Source organism: Physeter macrocephalus, chromosome 20 (genome assembly GCF_002837175.3).
Source record: "Physeter macrocephalus isolate SW-GA chromosome 20, ASM283717v5, whole genome shotgun sequence".
Classification (NCBI taxonomy): Eukaryota; Metazoa; Chordata; class Mammalia; order Artiodactyla; family Physeteridae; genus Physeter; species Physeter macrocephalus.
Window position 1 is genome coordinate 106770448 of NC_041233.1, and position 22613 is coordinate 106793060.

At 37.0% G+C, this 22613-nt stretch overlaps 1 protein-coding gene across 11 annotated transcripts in view; it reads left to right on the forward strand.

Annotated features, from left to right (window-relative positions):
* Positions 1–22613, forward strand: part of SORBS2 (sorbin and SH3 domain containing 2) — a 99713-nt gene that overhangs the window by 49316 nt on the left and 27784 nt on the right. For 4 of the 11 annotated variants that reach the window (XM_028481767.2, XM_028481769.2, XM_028481773.2 and 1 more), the window contains exons 14-20: positions 4131–4289; positions 4980–5063; positions 6831–6887; positions 11331–11380; positions 14119–14306; positions 20683–20771; positions 22367–22413. In XM_028481767.2, the coding sequence (XP_028337568.1) occupies positions 4131–4289; positions 4980–5063; positions 6831–6887; positions 11331–11380; positions 14119–14306; positions 20683–20771; positions 22367–22413 (674 nt within the window). Of the gene's footprint in view, positions 1–4130; positions 4290–4979; positions 5064–6830; positions 6888–11330; positions 11381–14118; positions 14307–16734; positions 18316–20682; positions 20772–22366; positions 22414–22613 lie in introns of all 11 variants that reach the window. The other 7 variants (XM_028481776.2, XM_024131551.3, XM_028481778.2 and 4 more) reach the window with 4 other exon arrangements.

The following is a 22613-nucleotide window of genomic DNA, read 5'->3' on the forward strand; positions in this document are numbered from 1 at the left end:
CGGCCTGTCTCATTTCCCCCAGGGCACCATCCTGACTACTGGACACTAGGGGCCAAGCTTCCCCTGCTGTGAGCCCCCCTACAGCACACTGCATTACCCCTCACCACCCTGAATTGTAATGGCCTGTTTACTTGTCTGTGTCCCTCACTAGACTTTAAGCTCCTTGAAGGCAGGGACCCCGTCTGGTGCACCAGTCGAATCCCCAGCACCTAGCGCAATGCCTGGCACATGGTAGGTGTTCAGTGAATACACACTGAATTGATAGTAAGGGAATGAGTACAGGTTTTACCCTTGCAGTTAGTAGGAAAAGTTGGTGGGACCTAATCCTTGTTCTGTTGCTTATCTATGAAGTCTGTACATTTCTAGTGACAAAAGGCACGGTGGGTCTCCATCAAAGCACACACGGGGGATTCCACACACTGCTATTAGTAACTGCGGTTCCCGAATTCCATGTTTCCCTAGCATACAAAGCGGGTAGAGGAAGAGAAGTCCTCCCCCGACACTGGCCAAAAGGATCCTCCTCTTCCTTAGAAATCAGTGGAATATGCATTTATATTCCTTAACAGGAAAGTAAAAATGAATACAGTTTTTGAAGTGCCTAGATGCTCATTTGACTATAAATTTAGAAAATGATGACTAAATGGGCCAAATGTTTGATCTAGAAAAATACTTTGCCATCACCAGGAATTTATCTTAAACTGATTTGAACCGCAATTTATTCCATGAGACAATCATGCAAACTCTCTGCTTGGATTATATTAATAAAAATTCTACATCCCATCTGGGTTGGATATGTTTATAGGTGAGCCACATTAAAATAAAATAATATAAATTCAATTAAGCACTTATTTAGGACACCTTTATGCTTGAAAACAGAAAATAATGGGGAGATGTTATCTTCCTCTACAATAACTAAACCTGCACATAATGGTAAAAGTGAAAGAAAAAGCATTGAAAACACAGGGGAGAGTTGAAATGCAATTCAAACCCTCAGTAAACTTAAGCTTCTTTAGCAGTGAAGACTGTCACTTAAAGCTTAAGCTATAAAAATTCTGAGACTTTCATCTGTTGGTTTGAACCATAAAAAATTATCCCAACTAACAATGTGTAGAGCATTTACTGTGGTATCTCAATAAATATAAAACATAGTAGCCAATGTCATTAAAGCTTAAAAATCTAATGAGCATAAGTTATAAAGGACCAAATGATGTTGGCAATTTTTCTGTTCGGAACGGCACATAGAAATCCCATGCCCACAATAAGAATTCTGAGAACAGTAGAATTTTTATAAACTGAAAAGCAACAAAATGCTTTTAAACTGTAGAAAACAAAACTTCAAAAATAAGTTATCTTTAAATAAGAATTGTGTGTGATTTTATAATTTTAGGTTTTCTTACTTCCTCTTGAGCTCATGACCCGGTGTTCGTTGTAAGCCCAGGTGTGCTGAGTTTTTCAAAATGAAAAGAGATCAAAAGAGGGTAGAAAGAGGTGCAGCAGTATCTCTGCTCTTTTGTTGTCTTTTATGAGCATGATCATGCTTCCTAAATGAGTTTCTGAATGTTAACATTCATGTTGAACGACTAGAAATCTTTCAAGTCACTCATGGAAAGTGCTGATTTAGTGAGATCATTAGTATGTCTGTCTGTCTGTTGGCTGACCATCTGAATGTGTATCACTGACTTTTGTGAGGCCTCTGTGTACCTTAGAGTGACTCAAGATTGCTACATAATACATTTAATTGTTGCCTGACTAAAGGGATTCAAAAGGTCGACTACAGCATAGAGAAAATTCTAGTTCTGCCACTTACCATTTCTTTACCATGGAGGCTCTGCTCAAGCATGTGCCTTTCATTAAGTTCCAAAGTTATGGATAATTACCAATTATCCTTGCGGGGGTTTTCTCTTCTAATTTCTATTGGCATGAATTCTAGACAGTTGCCCATTGAGACGATAAATTGAAGTGTTCATCTACAAAATCGTAATTCATGGGAAGTTGCCATTCCAAGGTAGGGTGCAGGATGGTAGATATTCTGCTCCCTTTTCCATAGTCTATCATAGAAATAGATTTCTAAATACTAAATCAGGATTTAGTATATTTGTTTGTTGTATATATTTTTTAAGGTGGAAATCAAAGTGAAGTTGTAACCAAATATACTTATTTGTCTAGTAAATTTGCTGCCCTCTACTGTTCAAAATGTTTTTTAAACAAATGTTTCCTCTAAGAGAAGTTTCTATCTCCCCTTAGCAAAATAAAGTACTGTACATGAAAACAGAGATTATAAAATCAAGAATTAATAATATTATTAAGGACATAACATTAGAAACAGCGAGATTTGAAAAAGCCAAAGATTAGTTTTCCTGTAGAAGCAGTCCTGGGTCTCTACAGACAGAACAAAATTACTGGAAAATTTTCTCTAGCGTCAACTACCTTAAATATCAGCTCCAGCCAAACTATTCCACAAAATATCTACATACTGCAGCTATAATCTAAATGATGATTGGAGAAAAACAGTATTTCAGTGCTATCAGAATCTCAATTACTACTTTTGCACTATTGAATCAGAGATAAATTGAAACAAATTTTTTAATTAAACAGAAAATGGTAAATTAATTACCAGAATATTTTCTATCAATTTCACTGTTACTTCTGAAATGTAAACCAAATATAATGTTGACTAAGTAAAAATATATCTCAAAATTTCTGCAACATTTCTCGTAGTAATTATACGATGTTCTCCATAACATTATAACAGTAAAGGAGAATAATATTTCAAAAGAAAGAACAGAACAATCTCAACACTGTGCTTGTCCAGACACAGGCTTTGTGACACCACCATAACTATTATCATAGTCTGTTTTTAATCTCCTAGTGCTCCACGGTAAACATGTCACAGGGTTATTACATGGTCTTTATCATTATGGTCACCACATATTCTGGATACCATAGGCCCTTTCACTCTTGTGTTATGATGTCTCAAACTTTTCTATCACTGCCTGTAACTACTATTATAATCTCATAAAATATTGAAATAAAAAGCACATCTCTCAAAAGGCTTTGGATATAATTGATTATTAAATACAGACTGTGTGTTATTAACAAAACTATTGGGAATGCAACAGGCCAACAAAACACTCGGACAAGCTAATGTCAAATAATGGCTTTTGTTTGAATATGGCATATCTCAAAGCACCCAATATCACAAGGTTGTAGAGCATTTCTTCTGGAGCTGAGATGTAGTCACTCCATGGAGGTCCATGAGTTCTTTAGGAACTGGAAGGGAATGATACGGATCTCCTTTGAGGCCATGAGCACATCATATATATCCTGCAATATGTCCCCTCCTGGCCCAGGTGAATCGCTTTTAGAGAATTGGAGTTTTTTTATTTTTCCCCTGACTTAAAATATTACTGTCCAGTTGTTCCACGCTTAATTAGTGTCATGTAATAAATTCTCAAAGAAGTCATAACCCATATGTAGTACTTTAAGCATCCCTTTTTAATGTAAAATCAATGGCCTGAATGAATCTGGTCAGGCATGTATTATTTAAAAGCATTAAGATATCACTGGGTAAAATAAATTCTCTGTCTTTTTTTCTGTTATTAAAGCATATATATAATAAGTATATATTTTCTCAACCTGCTTATATTAACAGTCCTAGGTTTTTTATCGTAAATATGACATTCAGAAACCAGTGGAGGGGTGTAAGTCAATTACAAAAAAAAAAAAAAAAAAATTATTTTAAAATTTTTCTCTAAAGTGTTAACCAAACCAGGGTGGCATTTTCTCCCTCTCTCTTCCCCAACCTTGACCGACCACAGTAATATGAAAAACCTAACTCCACCCAGGTCCATTTGTCTAGCTCAAGGCGGACCGGTAGAAGGTGATACTCAGGGTATCGCATAAAACGTGGCCTTTCTTCACTTTGTGAAAGTTCCTTGTCTTTACACCTTTTCAGTGATCCGGACCATTCCTAAATTATCTGAGACCCCGGGGACATTTTACTATTCCGGAACATTTCCTCCTGCCTTACCTAAGGCAGGACACAAAGTGCTGCTAGCTGGTGTCCTCTTGGTTCCATCGAGAACCTCCATCTAATGAAGCAGTTTTTCCTTCACCCCTTTTTCTTACAGCCCCCTCTCCCAACCACTCCGACACCTGTTCCAAGGGACCCTGGCCGGAAGCCTATTTCTCTGTCACCATATGGAGAAGTAACTGGTAGCCCCTCCCCTCCGCCCAGGACCAGCATTCCCACACCAAGCGCGTGCACCCCGGCTCTCTCTCCCATCTGGGTGAGCTCCTTCCTTCTTTAACTTATCTCATGGCTTCGGGAAGTTCAGGTGCAGCCCTTGCTCCCCAGAGGCTAAGAAGATAATCAGAGGCTGGCTACTCACCATCACCCCCACCTTGCTGCCCTTTTCTTTCTCACCGAGACCCCGGGTTCTTCATGCCAAACAACCCGCTAACAGTCTCCCAGCACTTCTCACTCCTCCCCCACCTTGTATCTCTTCCCACTTACCCCTTGCCTTCCCCAGGCTCTCCAAGTGCCTGCACCTGAGCGAACTGTCTGCTGACTCCAGGCTTACACGCTGGGACCAATGAGGGCAGGGGCGATGGAGTGACTCGCCCAGAAGAGCTACTTGGTGACTGAGTTGAGCCTCTTTTAATATCCTGCTGTGCTATCAATGCTCAATCTCACTGTCACAGAGAGTTTGTCATAGTTTATGCATCAAGCTAAGGAGAAAACTAGAAATGATGGCGGAGAAAATAACTAGGGGCCTAAGTGATGCCATCAAAGCTCATCTTCATATCCTAATTTTGCCCATTTTACTTTACTTCCTTTGTTCTCTCTGGCTGAGATTTGTTGGGTGAGAGTTGATGCATGTTTGTGTGCGAATGTGTGTGTTTTTCATGCCTCACAGCGTTGCCCTCACTTAGCTCAGTGTGACTTTTCCTTCCCTTTTCCTTCACATCTGCTCCAGACTGATCGCATAAATCCAGATGACATAGATTTAGAAAATGAGCCCTGGTATAAATTCTTTTCAGAACTGGAGTTTGGACGCCCGGTAAGTGAGGCTAGACTGTTAATATAAAACGATTAGGAGAATGTTGTTTGATTTATAAAACATATCGTTATCAGAAGAGATAGGTGTCATTTAGAGAACGAAAGCTGAATACTATGTACACCAAAAATACTCTGAAAAAAGTATATTCTACACACACAAATTTGGTACAGCTTATCCCGCATTCACTTCTCTACCAAACATTTAAACATGTCAGACACTTCCTATATAGTTTTTCTTTCCCCCCAAATCATGCATTAGATTATTTTATATCTGATTGGTTACAGATTCAAAATGTTGAGATAGTATCTGTCCTAGAATACTCAGACAATTGTTACAGATTTATAGAAGATTTGTATTTGTTTACAGTCCATTTGGATCTAGCTGAATCAGAAAAGCACTGTGAAATTTACAATAATAAAACTTACTATTATGATAGCTCCTATTTGCTGAGGAATCACCAAGCACCTGGAGAGGGCTGGGTTCCATACTAATGATCTGAGTCCTCACAACGTCCCTCCAGTAAGAAGCCGGAGGCCAGAGGGGTTAAGTAATTTGCGGCAGAGTCAGAAGCTAAACTCAGACCTATCAAAAAAACAAAAACTTCTGGCACATCCCCACTATAATATACTGCCAGAATATCCCCACTATAAAATGTCTCATTTGCTCTTAGGGATATAAGGAAAAGGAAAAACAAGGAAACCCTGTGGACCTTGATTTCTCCTCCTGCTACTGAAAACCACCACAACTCCTCTAGTCCCCAGACCTCCACCAAAGGTGGACCTTACGAGAACTGCTTAATCTGTTTGGGATAAAGCATCAGCCCAAGCTTCAAATAACAATTTCCTTTATTAACTCGGGCTTTACTGGGGAACTGCAGCTGCCGACAGCAATGCATTTGATGTCTGTCAGTTACATAGTTTTTATACTCTCACTTGGTGTTTCTGAATTTTAAACACTTAAAGATCATAGCGAATACACTGCACAGAAGTTTTATTAAAGGTCAGAGAGTACAATCTTTCTTTTGTCATGTCATAGACTGATTTATACAGTCATATACTGACCATATATTATATACTAGGTGGTCAGAGTAGTTAGTCCCTTTTGTCCCCTAAAATGCAAAGGAGACTTGGTTAGATTCATTGTGTCTTATTGAACTGGATCAAAAGTGACTGTAAATGAGTATAAACCAAGTAATATTTTTAGAATTTCTATAACTAATAGGAAGAATATTTTTCCTAATTTGAATCCAAGTATTCACATAAATGCATTTTACTTTAGAGAAAAAAAATTCCCTAGCTTTAATTTATATGTGTTGTTTTTGCTGATTAGACAGTTTATAGGGATAGGACCAATTGCTGTTTTGAGCCTAAATTATCAGCATTTTTCTACAATCATTTTCAGGCCACACATGGAAACTCACCAGCATGCTATCCACCTGCTCCTTCGGTGTTTTTTTAATGTACCTTGCATTCCTCCGTGGCTAGAGACTAGGAGTGCTAATTTTGATTTGATGAAATGAGTTTATAAATATACTAATCAAATCACTAGTAATTTTGCCCAGTGCTTGAGAATATTTACAAACATCGCACTCTTCCTCCTGGGCTACCCCCATTTTGCTCTATTCATGTCACTCTATATGTGTATCTGATACTGTCAGCGCTCAATTTCTAACTGTTGTCACCTTTTCCACATGTTCATTCCTTGCTGCCATTGATTCTCCTCCATTCCATCTCTACACTTCTGCTTATGTGGTGCATCTACACCCAGCCTCCTAAAAAGGCTCTGGACTATGTTCAAGATCATTCTTCTGGTGTTTCCAATGAGGTAAAAACAAATTATTCTCTTTTTCAGATTTCTCTCTTAGGACCTGTTACTGTGATTCTGAACATCCGTGTTTTACAATTCGCTAAAGTGTCTAAGCTGTTTTTGAAAATCTGTCTTTGCATCACTAGATTGTATCCAGTATCATTGCTTGGACATTAATTATACCAAAATTGTTGGCTCTTTCTGAAACATAGGTGAAGAATCATTCCGATCATTACTTTCAGGTGACCTATGCAATGCATCCTGGTATGCAGGAGTGTGATAATCAAAAAGCAAAATTAGTAGTGTTAGTGCATATATTTGATTAGACTGAGTAAAATACTGCTAGAAATCTCTTCAGAGCCGTTTTATCATCATGCTTGGAGGTGTAGAATGACAGTTTATATTCTTAGATAATCAGATTTCTATGCCTCACATATTCCTAAAATTTATTTTAATTCTTTCATTTTCCTAAATACAATTTGTGGACTTTAGCATCAGAAAAAATCAAGAATAGGGCTGACAAATAACTGGCACACATGTCACAACTTCCCAGTCAGACACCCTTGGCAGACATTACTAATCCTTCTCAATGCTATAATCCAGGCAGCCACTCTAATAGATTATCACTGGCACATGAGATGAAATGCATTTTCCATCTCTGTATAGGAATGCTCATGACAATCTGGTAGGTAAAAAAAAGAAAAAAAAATTATGCCTGGCAATGTAAAGTGTTATTTGAATTAGTCAAAGAGAGTATGAAAAATAAATATTTTCATTGAAAAGTCTTAACTCAGTTAAATATGTGCAACTAGAAAACAAAACTAGTAGAATACCTATGCTGCAGGATATACTACTGACACACGATGGTGACAACTGGAATTGCAGGCACAGTCTCAGGAGGAAATACCCAACTTTCTAGACCAATTTGCAATTCCAAATTATTTCACCTGAGGTATGCATCACAGTGTATGTTAAAACAGAGAAGTGTTGAAATATTTATATATTAAATAAAAAGTAAAATAGAGTAACCAGAAACATTCTGGGTTATTGAATTCAATCATTTTTAAAGGCTTATTTTCTGTAGATAGGTGTATAATCTGAAGAAAATCAAATACAACAAGCAGTTCTATTCTGTGTGTCATGTTACCTCTAGATCTGAAGAAAGGGTATCATTTCAACATATGAACAGCCAAAAAATTTACTTTGGAATTCAATTTGGTCAGATATTTCTCTCAGATATCTTGGTCAGATATTTCCTTGGAAATATTTTTAAGACAGTTAGTTCATTGAGAACTGAAATGGAGTTAGAGATCGCCATGTCTAACTCACTCATTTTTCAGTCAAGAAAAGTAGAGTCCAACTATTTTAAGAAACATGTCCAAAATCAGATGATAATATGGTGGCAAATTAAAAATAAAAAACAGATCTCTTAACCTTCACTTCAGTGCTATTTCCTTTATACCATACTTCTTAGCAATTCCAAAAGATATATTTAGAGCTCAAATCTTTTAGAAACAAATTATTTACTTAATACTATTTCTTATTAACCATTAATTTCTGTGAAATACATTTCTATAATTAACGTTACACAATAATCCTTGGGATAAAAATAGTAGAAACTTAATTCTATGCATTCTGTAATGTTAACGGTAGTGGCAAAAAAAAATCACATAAAGAAGGACTTTGCTGATGGTAAACTGATTTTGCATTATCTCTTAGGGATTGAGAAGGGGGTGCTGTATGTTCTGATAGCATATTAACTATATTATTAACTTCACATCATGGTTTTTCAGTGTTAAAAACTCCTCTGATAAGGTACTGGATTCTGTCTCTAATAACCTTATGTAAAACATTTCTGTAAAATTTGTAATTGATTAGACATTATCTTAGCTACCATTTATCAATTGCCTAGTATATGCCATGAATAACATACTTTTTAATCCATAAATATAAGTGAGAAGCTGGCATAAATAAGGAACAATTAAGGACTTTTAAGCAAAGTTTAATCACATGATCACATAGCAGAAAGAGCAATTCAGTGTCTGTATTTTATTTAAATGACCTTCATTTAGGTGTATTAAAATAATGGTAATATGTAAATACTCAGTAGATCATAATAGGCAAAATAGCTACCTCCTTTCTGGAGACAATTTCCATTTCAGAATGAGTACTATTCATATACTTATCATATAAGGTTTTCTCTTAGTCGTCTATCTAGACTTTTTATTGTTTCCTTATAATTTAATACTGAACCTTTCCTTTGAACACACATCACAATACTGGTTTCAGTTTATTTTAGGTTGTGGAAACCAGCACAAGGAGGAGTAATTGTAGTTTCTTAGCCTAAGTCTAAAACACAATTAATTTATCAGTATAGAGCCTTCACTTCTTACACTATGTTTTATTTCATATTACAGTATTGTTTAGGCTCATGATTCAAAATCATTTAGCTGGTGATTCAAAATTTCAGATCACTCTAGGGGTATTCTAAGAGTGTTCCACAATGGATACTTTTTGATAGCCAACTGTGGTTTGTGGTTGGATGTCCCATGAAAGCTGCGAGCCACACAGGTGGCAGTGCTCTGAGGCTCTTTGGTGTTGCTCTTCTGCAAACATGTAGAATTAATATTTCAAAATGAGAATATAATTGTCTGGTTTTATTTATTTACTTGTTTTCCATCCTTCTTATTTAGTATTTATCTTTCCACCTTTCCAGTGTCCAATTCAGAGTAGCAAGTTAAAATAGTCATGTAAACTTATCCGATTAGCAGACCAATTTTTTTCTATCTTTATATTTATTGAGAAATTCAGAATCTAAATGTTTTACAGGAACTAAAAGTATTATAATACGCTTTTCTCTGTCTAGAGAAAAGAGAGGGTAATATTCTCTTTCAGAGAGATGCTTTTGTTTGTTTTGGGGCAATTCCATTCTCATTCAGTAAAAATGAAAATATTAGTTAATAGAAGCAATTTTAGAGTTATGCATAAGGGGGATTGTGTGTGTGTGTGTGTGTGTGTGTGTGTGTGTGTATATATATATACTTGATAGGCATTTCCCTATACATCCTAGACATCATACATCATACCACAACTACTTTCATCTCAAATTCATATCTAACATTTTTGTTTAATATCTGTTTCACTGTATTGTTCAGAATGAAGAAGTATGAAAATGGTGTGTAAAAGAAGCATTTGGAATTATTTATCAATTTGTATAATCTATTTTTCTTTGTCCCTAAAACCATGGATAACTGAGAGCTGATTTTCTGACTAAAATGTTAAAAGTACACTTTTCTAAAAAAAGGTTATATTCTGGTTCATAAAATCATTTATTTTAAACTAACCCTGAACATAACTAATTTCAAAGATATAAATCTGTACCTGATTTAAGGACCAGGTAGTCTAGTTTAATTTCAAACCAAATTCTATTGTTTTTATTAAAAAGTCATGTCTACGTTGACAGATGAAAGAAGTTCTGCTTACATTTTATGTCTACATAAAAATAACACACTGCAGGGCTTCCCTGGTAGCACAGTGGTTGAGAGTTCGCCTGCCGATGCAGGGGACACGGGTTCGTGCCCCGGTCCAGGAAGGTCCCACATGCCATGGAGCGGCTGGGCCCGTGAGCCATGGCCGCTGAGCCTGCGCGTCCGGAGCCTGTGCTCCGCAACGGGAGAGGCCACAACAGTGAGAGGCCCAAGTACCACAAAAAAAAAACCCAAAACACCTGGCAACATGACAAAAATTTATAAAGAAGGTTATGTTTTATAAGTATTGAAGACTACAAATATTTCTTTAAACATCGAACCGTTCCTTTATGTAAGAAATTTCTATTTATAGTCCTTTTATACATGAAGAAGTGGTTATTGATTTTTCTTTTTCCCCCTCAGGCAATGTTTGATTTATGAATATTTTAAGTTACACGGAGAAGAGCGATGCTGTACAGTCGACCCTCCATATCTGTGGGTTCCACATTCACAGATTCAACCAACTTAGGGACAAAAATATTCTCCCCCCAAAAATTCCAGAAATTTCCCAAAAGCAAAACTTGAATTTTCCACGCCAGCAACTATTTCCATAGCATTTACATTGTATTAGGTATTATAATTAATCTAGAGATAATTTACGGAAGGATGTGGGTAGGTTATATGCAAATAGTACGCCATTGTATATGAGGGACTTGAGCATCCTCAGATTTTGGTATCCTTGGCGAGGTCCTGGAACCAATTCCCATCAGATACCACAAGGGATGACTGTATATCAGAAGAAGTAGATAAGAAGAAAGTGGAAATTAGGTTGCATGATTTCTCTTTGGGAAAACATTTTAATGCCCCAAATAAATGGTATTTTTAATCTCAATTATGACAGTATTCTTTTTAGGATACCTAATATAATATCCAGGGACAAACAAAATTTTGCTATGGTAAAAATTTTCATGGAATTATCTTTCTATCTTAACAGGCCTCCTTGTATCAGTCCTCTATAGACAGGAGCCTGGAAAGACCCACTAGGTAAGAGTCTCATTATTATGCAACCAGGATATTCTATACTAGTGGTTTCTTTTTCAGTGAAATAGAAATGAAAAATTATGTATCCCTCATCTTTATTTTAAGCACCATAATTCATGAAGTTGTTTTAACTTATTTCTGCATCACTTTATATGACCATATTCAAGAATGTATAAAAATTAAGTAAAATAATTCTAGATTCCATTACAGGCTGAGAAATTCTTGCCTTCCCTGTCTCCTCCATACCCAGTTTTCTTCTCTTTAGATAAGGATAATAAACATCTAATTTTCAACATTGTTAGATGATGTGATGACATATTTGAAAAAACTGTGATAAGTTAGAAAAAATTTTATAAATTATGTTCTACATATGTTTGTTCATTATACTCTGACCAACAAGAAAAAATTTTATAAATTATGTTCTACATATGTTTGTTCATTATACTCTGACCACACAAATCAGGAATGCTGTTACAACTGATAAATGAGAACTTATTATATATCAGGCATTCTAAGTACAGAAACATACTCAATCCCTAAGATTTTATCTCTAGTAAACTGAAACTTGGGCTCCATAACATACGAAGTTTACACAGTTGGCAAAGGACAAAGTAGAATCGAACCAAAATAACTTGTACGTCCTAACTGCCCTAAGAGTCTACCAAGGCAAGTTCTGTTCGTAGGCTTTAAATATCACTCTTACTTTAAAATATTACAGAAGTTCAGACACAGTAGAATGACAATAATGAATAATGCAAACTCCCAGCCATATCATATCATCAACAACAAATATTTATACAACAATAATTTGCCCTTCTACAGATTTCTATCAACATAAATGGAAAAGTAAACTGGGTCCTTTGTACATTGGTTTCATGAGTGCCATTCAACAGCATTAACGTCACTGAGAAAGGAGCTCCCTGAACCCCTTCTTTTATATCTTTTACAATTATGTATGCACCTAAAATGTTTGAATTTTAGTTAGTTCTAATCTGATCTAAGGATTTACGTAGAGACACACAGACACTCATGTGACAGGATAATGACAGCAAAAATAGGTCCGGGCGAACATGGGTGTCTTCTTTAGAAGAATGCAGACAAATTCTGAGGTCTGGCTCCACCTCTATACTTGCAAAGCTTGCAGGTTACATTTATTCATTTGTAAAACAGTGACAACAGCACATAGCTCAGCGGTTGCTGTGCATGCTGTGTAAGACAATAATGACAGTAAAGCACATAGCATACTGCTGGTTCATAGGAGCTGGTGTGCTGTTGCTGCTGGTGGTGGTGGAATTTTATCTAATGATTTGACAGACAGCATGCTATGTGAGGTATATGTTCGTTCACTAATGTTTGTCTTAAATGATATTACACTCAGATCCAGAACCATGATAAAAAGTCCCTGCCCTTACAGACTGTCGACACCTTTTAATATAACCGGGTAAAAGGACTCTAATAGTTTATTTGATGACCAGATTATTGGTCATTCATCATTTAAACAGAAAAATGTTGGAATTGCAGTGTAAGTTTTTTAAAGTTAAGATTATTAGGAAAAGCCATAGGGAAAGCTCGAGGTAAGAAAAATTGGTCTTACCAGATTTCCTCCTTTTTTCCAATCCTTTCCTCCATTTTGGCATCCCTCCTCCGGATATGTTCATGTTGTTGCAACTGTTCTGTATAGAGAAAAGATGTATGGTACAAATCCTAACACTGAATTGTCAGTAACAAAATATTACACTAATAAAATTTTTACTTTAAAAGGTGATTATGTTCATACAAAAACCTGTACATGAATGTTTATAGTAGCTTTATTCATAATTGCCAAAAATTGGAAGCAAACCAAGGCGTCCTTCAATAAGTGAATGGATAAACAAACTGTGGTACATCCATAAAATGGAATATTATTCAATAATAAAAAGAAATGTGCTATCCAGCAACAAAAGGACATGGAGGAACCTTAAGAGCACGTTGCTAATGAAAGAAGCCAATCTAAAAAGGGTACATACTGTTGGTTCCAAATATATGACATTCTGGGAAAGGTAAAACTAGAGACAGTAAAAAGATCAGTTGTCACCATGTGTTCACAGGGAGGGAGGGATGAAGAGGTAGAGTTCAGGTGACTTTTATGGCAATGACACTACTCTATATGATACAGTAATGAGGGACACATGTCATCATACATTTTTCAAACCCATAGGATGTTCAACAGAAAACATGAACCCTAATATGAACAATGGACTTTAATTACATTTAATGATAATATATCGATATGATTCATCAACTGTAAGAAATGTACCACACTAACAGAAGATGTCAATAACAGGAGAAAATGTGTGCAAGGGAAAGGGAGTATATGGGAACTCTCTGTACTTTCCAATCAATTTTTCTGTAAACATAAAACTGCTCTAAAATAATTTAAGATTTAAAAAAAAACTGCTCTAAAAAAATAAAGTCTAGGAAGTCCTAGCCACAGCAATCAAACAAGATAAAGAAGTAAAAGAAATACAAATTGCAAAGGAAGATGTGAAACTGTCACTGTTTGCAGATGAGTCTATTAATTTTCAAAGAGATGATTATAAAGAAATAGTTTTTAATATGAAGGAATGAATTCCTAAGAATGCAGTTTGGGGGATGGGGGATAAGAGGCATACCATGGCCACCAGCACCTTCCACTAGTCTTTCTGATTCAAAGTTGAACCCCCTGCAACACCAACCAAACTGAAGCTGATTCTTTCTTTCAGTTCTGCAAGCATGGCCAGTGACTTCAGGAAAAGGAGGAAGAGCGAGCCTGCAGTGGGGCAACCGAGGGGCTTGGGGGATCCAACTGCAAGCAGAACTAGCCCAGGTCGAGCAGACCTCCCAGGATCAAGCACCACCCTGACAAAGTCCTTCATTAGTTCTTCTCCTTCTTCCCCATCAAGAGCAAAAGGTGAGCAGCAATAAATGACATATAAACAATTTACTAGTTTAAGTTTTAACTTTGGGAGAGCTGGTCCAATGATAACTACCCAGAAATAGTTAGCATGTAAATAGTGTCTTAAATAAAATATAGTTTCAGAACAATAGCTTTCTTTATACACAGACTAAATCAGGATGGTGAACCATTTGAGTGGCTTAAAGGACTCATCATCTGTTAATGCTTTCTTTTCTCCAAATATATTGTGTGTGTTTTCTGGAACAAATTTAAAGTATCAAATATTGTATTGTCAGGCTATTAAAAGATTACATTTCCGAACATTTGCATATTGTCAACATTTTCTAATGTTACTACAACTAGAAAAATTAATCAGATATATAGAATAGAAACTAGAAGTAGCAACAGAGAACGTTGTTGCCTAAAACATAAATTGGTTTTGGATTTTTTTAATTATTTAATTCTAGACAAAAGTTTGTCTAACCTATGAAAGTTGTTTCTTTAATCACTTGCTTTATATTTTGGTCAATATTCATACATACAGTAGAATATCCATGTTCTGCATGTAACATAGTGTTCAATTCAAAACAGTCCACTAAGTAAGAACTAACGGGTTTCAGGCCATAATTGTAAAGTTTAGATATCACCAAGCCAATTTTCTGTATGGCCTGTCTCCTCTCTGGAAATGTAGTGAATTGTGTTGAAAGGAAGATGTCACTCCTTCAAGTCTCTGTTTAGTTACACATTACTGCAGCTTCTCTATTTCCAGAGAAATAGAGAGGAGACAGACATTGTGTTGAAAGGAAGATGTCACTCCTTCAAGTCTCTGTTTAGTTACACATTACTGCAGCTGTAACAGGAATATTCCCAAGATAGAGAACTAGGAATGAACCAGTATCCATAGGTACCTAGGATTTGGGGACTCAGGGTCTCCTCCAATCCTCTGGGGTTGAAACATAAGAGAGAAGAAATTTGAAGTGTGTGAGAAAGTGAGCTGTAACTGAAGTTTCCATAAAGTAGCAGAGATTCAGCTACACATATTGAATGTAGGCACTGAAAGTGTTGCCACATGGAATTAAAGCTAAGAGTTAGCTGGTCTGTGTGCAAAAGATTTTTGGTTTTGATGATTGGGCTCTGGATAGGCAGGAGGTGCTAGCTCTTGTCCGTGGCCTAGTAAAGCTGTGACTACTTACTGGGAGATTCACAGGGAGGGATCCCCTTTCACTATCCCATTCCTCAAATTAACAGAAGTACCCGTATCAGATTCTACTCATTTATAGAAACAAATATCCCAAGGAAACCAATAGGTCATGAAATGCCACTAACTCATTATGCTTGTATACCACCCAAAAGTTAAAAGGGTTCTGATTAATTTAGATATTTGTTTTTATCCTAGGGGGTGTTAAGTCAACTTCCTTTCTCAAATACTACATAGCTACTTAATGTGCTTATCTAGTTTTGAAGAATTTGGAGAAGGCAGGAGCTGTCAATAGAGCTATTTTCCTCCACTAGGCTTATTTCTAAGAAGAAAATGTCCCATCAGATGTAATTTGGCCTCTCATTTATTAATTAACTCAGCAACACAAAAGAAAAGACTATTTCCATAGATATTTGAAATTGATGTCAGGGTTAGGTTATTATATTGCAAATGATTTTTTAAAAAGACCCTTCCTGGAAAAAAGCAAGTGCATTTACCTCTGATGAAAGTTTTACATTATATCCAGTTATCCTTACGGGAAACTGCCTAATAAGAGGTTGAAGGTAGAGAAATTAAAGAGGTAAATTCATTTGTTTAAAGAGGTGCTAGTTGGGTTTTTTTCTTAGAAAAATATTAGCAGCAATAGTTCACAGCAACTGAACTTGATTTTGCAATTTGGGAAAATATTTTGTCTTATAGCTTTTTCTCTCTAATGCCCATGAAAAATTATTTGATACGGTTATGGGAGTATTAATTAAATGTAAATTTATAGGTTACTCTTTACCTCTTTATTATTATAAATCAAATAAGATTCAAATCCTGACCCTATTAAGATGTTTACATCTATAGCATTTTTGATATTAATTACAAAACCTTTAAGTCACTACCAGGTCATGCTATTAGCTTACAAGGCACTACTGGATTTTTGAATACCATATTTGCAGAAAGATGGATGAAATATGCAATAGAAATAGGAGTATTAGCGACACCAGTTACTTTTTATACATGGTTTTGTTAACTATCATCTGCAAAGCTACATTTATGGCCAAAGTATTGCCTTGCTTTAGAATTAGGCTTTTTCCTCTAAAGTTGAAGCTACACGTATAACAATCAGTGTCTAGATTAAACTCCACTAACTGCTTTCTCTTTGCTGTGCTATCTGATGCTAACTGACATGCTCTCCTGTTTATGAGCCTTTTAACTTCTCCAACATCTCTCTTCCACCACGCTGCCCTGGAATAAAAGGTGGGGACGATAGCAAAATATGTCCATCCCTTTGCAGTTACTCAGGGCTCAACGGCAACCCCTCCCATGAGTTAGATTACTGTAACACTTACAGACAGCATTTGGACATCCCACATGACTCACAGAGGGCCATTACTTTCAAAAATGGCTGGCAAATGGCCCGGCAAAACGCAGAGATCTGGAGCAGCACTGAAGAAATGGTTTCCCCCAAAATCAAATCCCGTAGCTGTGATGACCTTTTAAACGATGACTGCGATAGTTTTCCTGATCCGAAAGCCAAGTCAGAAAGTATGGGTTCTCTGTTATGTGAAGAGGACTCCAAGGAGAGCTGCCCCGTAACATGGGCTTCCCCCTACATCCAGGAGGGCCACAGTAATAGCAGATCAAGGCTCCGACACAGGTCAGCCCACGACGCCCCAGGGTTCCTGAAATTGTACAAGAAAATGCACCGCATCAACCGCAAGGATTTAATGAACTCAGAGGTGATTTGCTCTGTAAAGTCAAGAATAATGCAGTATGAAAAGGAGCAGCAACACGAGGGCCTGCTCCATGGATGCAGCCAGTCCTCCACTGAGGAGGTGCCCAGGGACATGGTACCCACCCGCATTTCTGAATTTGAAAAGTTGATTCAGAAGTCAAAATCCATGCCAAATTTAGGAGGTGAAATGTTATCTCCTGTAACCCTAGAACCACAACAAAATGGTTTATGTCCCCAAAGGCGATTTTCCATTGAGTCTTTGCTGGAGGAAGAAAATCAAAGTAGACCCCCTTCTCAGGTACAACGAAGCTACAAGTCTAAAACCCTGGTGCCGATCCACATTGAAGTCACCAGTGATGAGCAGCCGAGAACTCATATGGAGTTTTCTGATAGTGACCAGGATGGAGTTGTGTCTGACCACAGTGATTACATTCATGTAGAAGGATCGTCCTTTTGCAGTGAGAGTGATTTTGATCACTTTTCTTTCACATCCTCTGAAAGTTTTTATGGATCCAGCCACCATCACCACCACCATCACCACCACCATCACCGGCACCTCATCAGCTCCTGCAAAGGCAGATGCCCTGCCTCCTATACTCGATTTACAACAATGTTAAAACATGAAAGAGCTAAACACGAAAATACTGAAGAGCCCAGAAGACAAGAAACGGACCCTGGCCTTTCTAAACTGGCATTTCTAGTCAGTCCCGTGCCTTTCCGGAGGAAAAAAAATCCAAGTCCCAAAAAACAGATGGAAAAGGCAAAATGTAAAACGTCTGTATTTGAGGCTCTGGACTCTGCCCTTAAAGACATCTGTGACCAAATTAAGGCTGAAAAGAGAAGGGGAAGTTTGCCAGACAACAGTATACTGCACCGTCTTATCAGTGAACTGCTGCCAGATATTCCTGAAAGGAATTCATCACTCAAAGCTCTAAAAAGGAGCCCCATGCACCAGCCTTTCCACCCACCATCTCAAGAAGGTGCTATTCATTGTCCATTGTACCAGAACGATTGTGGGAGAATGCCTCACAGTGCCTCCTTCCAAGACGACACCAACAACAACTACCACCACCAAGACCACGACAGTGCCCTGAGCCTCCAAGGTGGATCAACTTTTCTATCTTTTCCCTTGTGGTTCAGATGCCCACCCTCCAGCTCTTTCATTTTCCATTCCTACATTCCTCATTCTTGAGCTGTGAGACCACTTGGATTCATTATGTATTGTGAAGCAAATGCTTGTTGTGCTAACATGCCTTACTGAATAGTTCTCATTTGCTCCTGGGATATTTGGACTTGATGTGTGGCTTAAAGTGATCATCAATTCACAAAAATTTACTCATTCAAAATCGAAAGGGAAAACCATTTTGTAGCCTGATGTTAGGGTTGAAACAACTGTTACATAGAAACAACCAATTAAACTTATTTTACCAATTTAAAAGAATTTCAAGGCAAAAATCATAATTGAATATCAGTATCCTTAAGAAACTGACAACTTTGCATCAGCTCTTTTTTTGTTGTAAAATGAATCAAAACCAATAGTTTAACAGTCTTTTCCTTGATTCTTATATTAACTTTATAGTCATTCATTCAATAAATAATTTGCTGACATTCTATATAGAAGATACTAAATCAAAACACTCAGGAAGCAAACCAAAATATGTAATATAGTAATTGATTGGCAATTAAAAGAGAATAGGACTTGTTTAATAACTTTCTCCATTTAAAAGATACAATTGGGATAAAATTTTTGTGAATATATCTTTAAGCTCTCTCTATATGTCTCATTTCCATCATTCATTGTATTCATTTTCTCTTCCTTTCCATTATTTAATCAATTTATTTTCTATTTCTGCTAAAACAACCCTATACTGACATTTGAATTAGACTATTTAGGATAAAAGTGACTCTCAACTTCATTTTCATAGATGGATTATTCCTTAAAGTGAAACACAAGGACAAATAGCAATTCAAATACAGAGGACATTTTTTCAGGTTTACGTTACTGAAAAACACAGGATGTTTTGCTATTTTTATCCAATTCTTTTCATTAATGCTTAAAGTGCATCTGTTTACTGTGTAAATTTTAGGAAGCTGGAATGAATATTCCAGGCTGAAACTTGGATTGTCAAGAGAGTTTTCTATGCACCAGACACTGCAAAGTGCTTTACATACATTATCTACTTAACACGGCATAAACCTAGATGATAGATATTATTGTAAATACTGTTTTACAGTTGAGGAAATCAATACCCAAAGAGGACAAGAAATCTGACCAAAGTCACACAGACATTAGGTAGCAGAAACAAGATTCAAACTCATGTAATTCAGAATTTGTAGCATAGAATATAATCTCTATGGGCAAAAAAGAGACATAATTCAGATTTCATATTAATGTACTATATATAGCCCAATTGTTAGTTACCATTGCACAAATTTATCTTATTAGTATTTATCTTTGCTTTCATTTATACTATACGACATGCTTCAAAAACAGTAAATTCAAATTTTCTAAATCAATGCCAACAATTTGAAATTTTCACTGATTGAGACATGTCATAACCTAATGTTTTAGTAAATTAGCTACTTTTCCAGTTATTCAATATCAGTTACATTTCCACGTATAATGCATGCGATATAAGATACCATTAATAGATACTTGCAAACATTATTTTATAATGTAATTAATCATGTATATTTTGTTTTAAGGTGAACAAAAACAATGCAATAGTTCATAAGTAATTTGGCAACCAATGCAACACATTCTGTTTAGAAAATTTTTATCCCTTTGTTTATTGGAATAGATATTCACTTTCTAATAAGATAGTTGAGCACAAAGGAAGGCAATAGGTAATAGCCTTTTAAGCCTTAAGCTTTAAGATGCCATCTTCAGACTCAATAAGTAATTAAAAACAGAGAGAAAGAGGGAAGAGAATGGCCATGACATAGTTCTGTCATCATCATACTTTATTTTTCTCTCTTTTTCATTACTATGTTCTTAAATTGTTCCACAGCATGTTTCAGTTTTTATAAGTCGTTGCTACCTTCTCCACCTTCTCCAGGCCCTATCATAGTAATTATAAACTGGTGGCAAAAAGAATAGAAATAGAAAGTATTAAATCTTTGAAGTGAACAATCCCTGTAACTGCAAATTGTCTATACCAGGTGCTACAGTATAATTATATCAGCAATGTTACAATTATATTTATATTTATGATTATAATACTTCTGCAATCTTGTATTGCAGAAAAAGGAAAAAGGAAAAAATTGAAAAATATCCATTTTTCCTCTTAAAATGCTCTGTTTTTGTCTTATATCACAACTTTATAATTACCCATGAGTTTTAGACCCATGTTTTCCATTGCAGTGTCTCTCCAAACGTGAAGGGTAAATAGTTGCCACCAGGGAAAATGGCTAAACAAGTCTGCTTTTGATTCAGTGGATACTCACTCTGGCCCTGTCCTTTCCAATAGACCGTGAGTCCCCTAGAAGTTACTCATCCACACTGACTGATCTGGGGAGAAGTGTACCAAGGGAAAGAAGAGGAACTCCAGAAAAAGAGGTAGTCTGTTTAGTATCATTCGAGTCTTTTTCACCAATATACTTGATAAAGCACTTGCCAGCCGAAGTTACCTCCAAAACCAGTAAAGAACCCAGATTAAAAACACAAAAGTGATGGCAGAGAAACTAGAAACAGTTTTCCCTGGAGCCCGAGCAAAGGACTTGAAGCCAGCTGCATTCTGACCCTAGCAGCAGGTCTCCCCCAGTTGTAATCCAGTTTTGACAGTGAATCTCTGAAACTTGACCTGACACCCATAAATTAAAGAGTCTTGAGCTGGGCCACCCCTTGGAGGAAGAAGGTTTCCCCTGTACAAATTTCTGGCCCAGCGATGTAGGGGACAGCCCTAGGTCAGCCGTGCTGCCAATCAATACAAATTCCGTAGAAACAATTTTTGCTGGCCTGCTTTTGTTAGAGAGGATCCCTGAAAAAAAAACAAACACTGCCCCTGAGAACCACCTGCCTACTGGCTCTTGTCCATGGTCCTGAGCCAGGGCTGGAGGTCTGGCTTGTACTGTCTTGGAGCCATGAAGGTTTGATAGAAACTGAAGGCTGGTCTTGGACTGGCAGGCACTCCAGAAAGTTCTCTACAGGTGTCTGACATAGTCCAGGGCCTGTGGACCTCCAAAGAAGTCAGAAATGATCCAGGTTGCCCAAAGTTCACCAGAGTCACAGGGAAAGAGAGGGAGGTGAGGGGATTATTGGAATCAGAGAGGAAGTAGCTACAGGTGGCCCAGGAGGATCTGTGGGCCCCGAAGCTTGAGTGTGGGCACGGGTCACATCGTATCACGACTCAAAGATGAGCAGCTGGTTTACTGTGTGCCGAAGAATTCCTGAACTCTCCAGGGAATATAAAATGACCAGCCTATCCTTTTGGACACTAATGAGCCTCTCAGTGATAAGCGGGCTAATATTTCTTTGCTACTATGTCAATAAGTGTTTATAGTTTTGTTTTGTTTTTTTGCGATACGCGGGCCTCTCACTGCTGTGGCCTCTCCCATTGCGGAGCACAGGCTCCGGACGCGCAGGCTCAGCGGCCATGGCTCACGGGCCCAGCCGCTCCGCGGCATGTGGGATCTTCCCGGACCGGGGCACGAACCCGTGTCCCCTGCATCGGCAGGCGGACTCTCAACCACTGCGCCACCAGGGAAGCCCTCAATAAGTGTTTAGTAAAAGGGGTAATGACTTACCTCATGACTTTTTCCAGTCCTTTAATTATGATTCAGAAGTTGTGTCAATACTTAGGACATAGAGCAACTGACCTCCCACAATTATCCCAGGAAAAGCCAAAATTATACCTAGGACTGAATCCTCTGCAGGCATTTTAGTCCCCTTTTATGGCATTCATTTACCTTAGTTCCTAAGATGAAATATGATATTCAATAGTTAGGGTGAATAAGTCATCTGTTACATTCCTGTTATAGTTTAAATATCTAAATAAAGAACTAATTGATTTATTTATAAATTGCATAAATGATTTAAATTGTATATGTTTAATCATTCCTTGAGGTTTCATTTCTCTTTAATTCACGTGAAACTGCTTTTTTGTAGAAAATCCATTATTTTAAGTTAGTGCTAAACATTTCCTTCATTTTCAGAAATTGCCTGCAAAAGCTGTTTACGATTTTAAGGCTCAGACATCCAAGTAAGTAAGATAAGTGTTCATCATATGATTTAAGTTGACTTTAAATACATTAATAATCCTTTAAAAGACAAATATTGCACTGGGATGTGTTACAAATAAGACCTAATTCCCAATTCAGCAAGCTACTCTAATTAAATGGTTCGTTCTGAATTGATTGGGATGTGGGTAATTTTATTTTCATTTTGAGTTTAGTTGAGAAA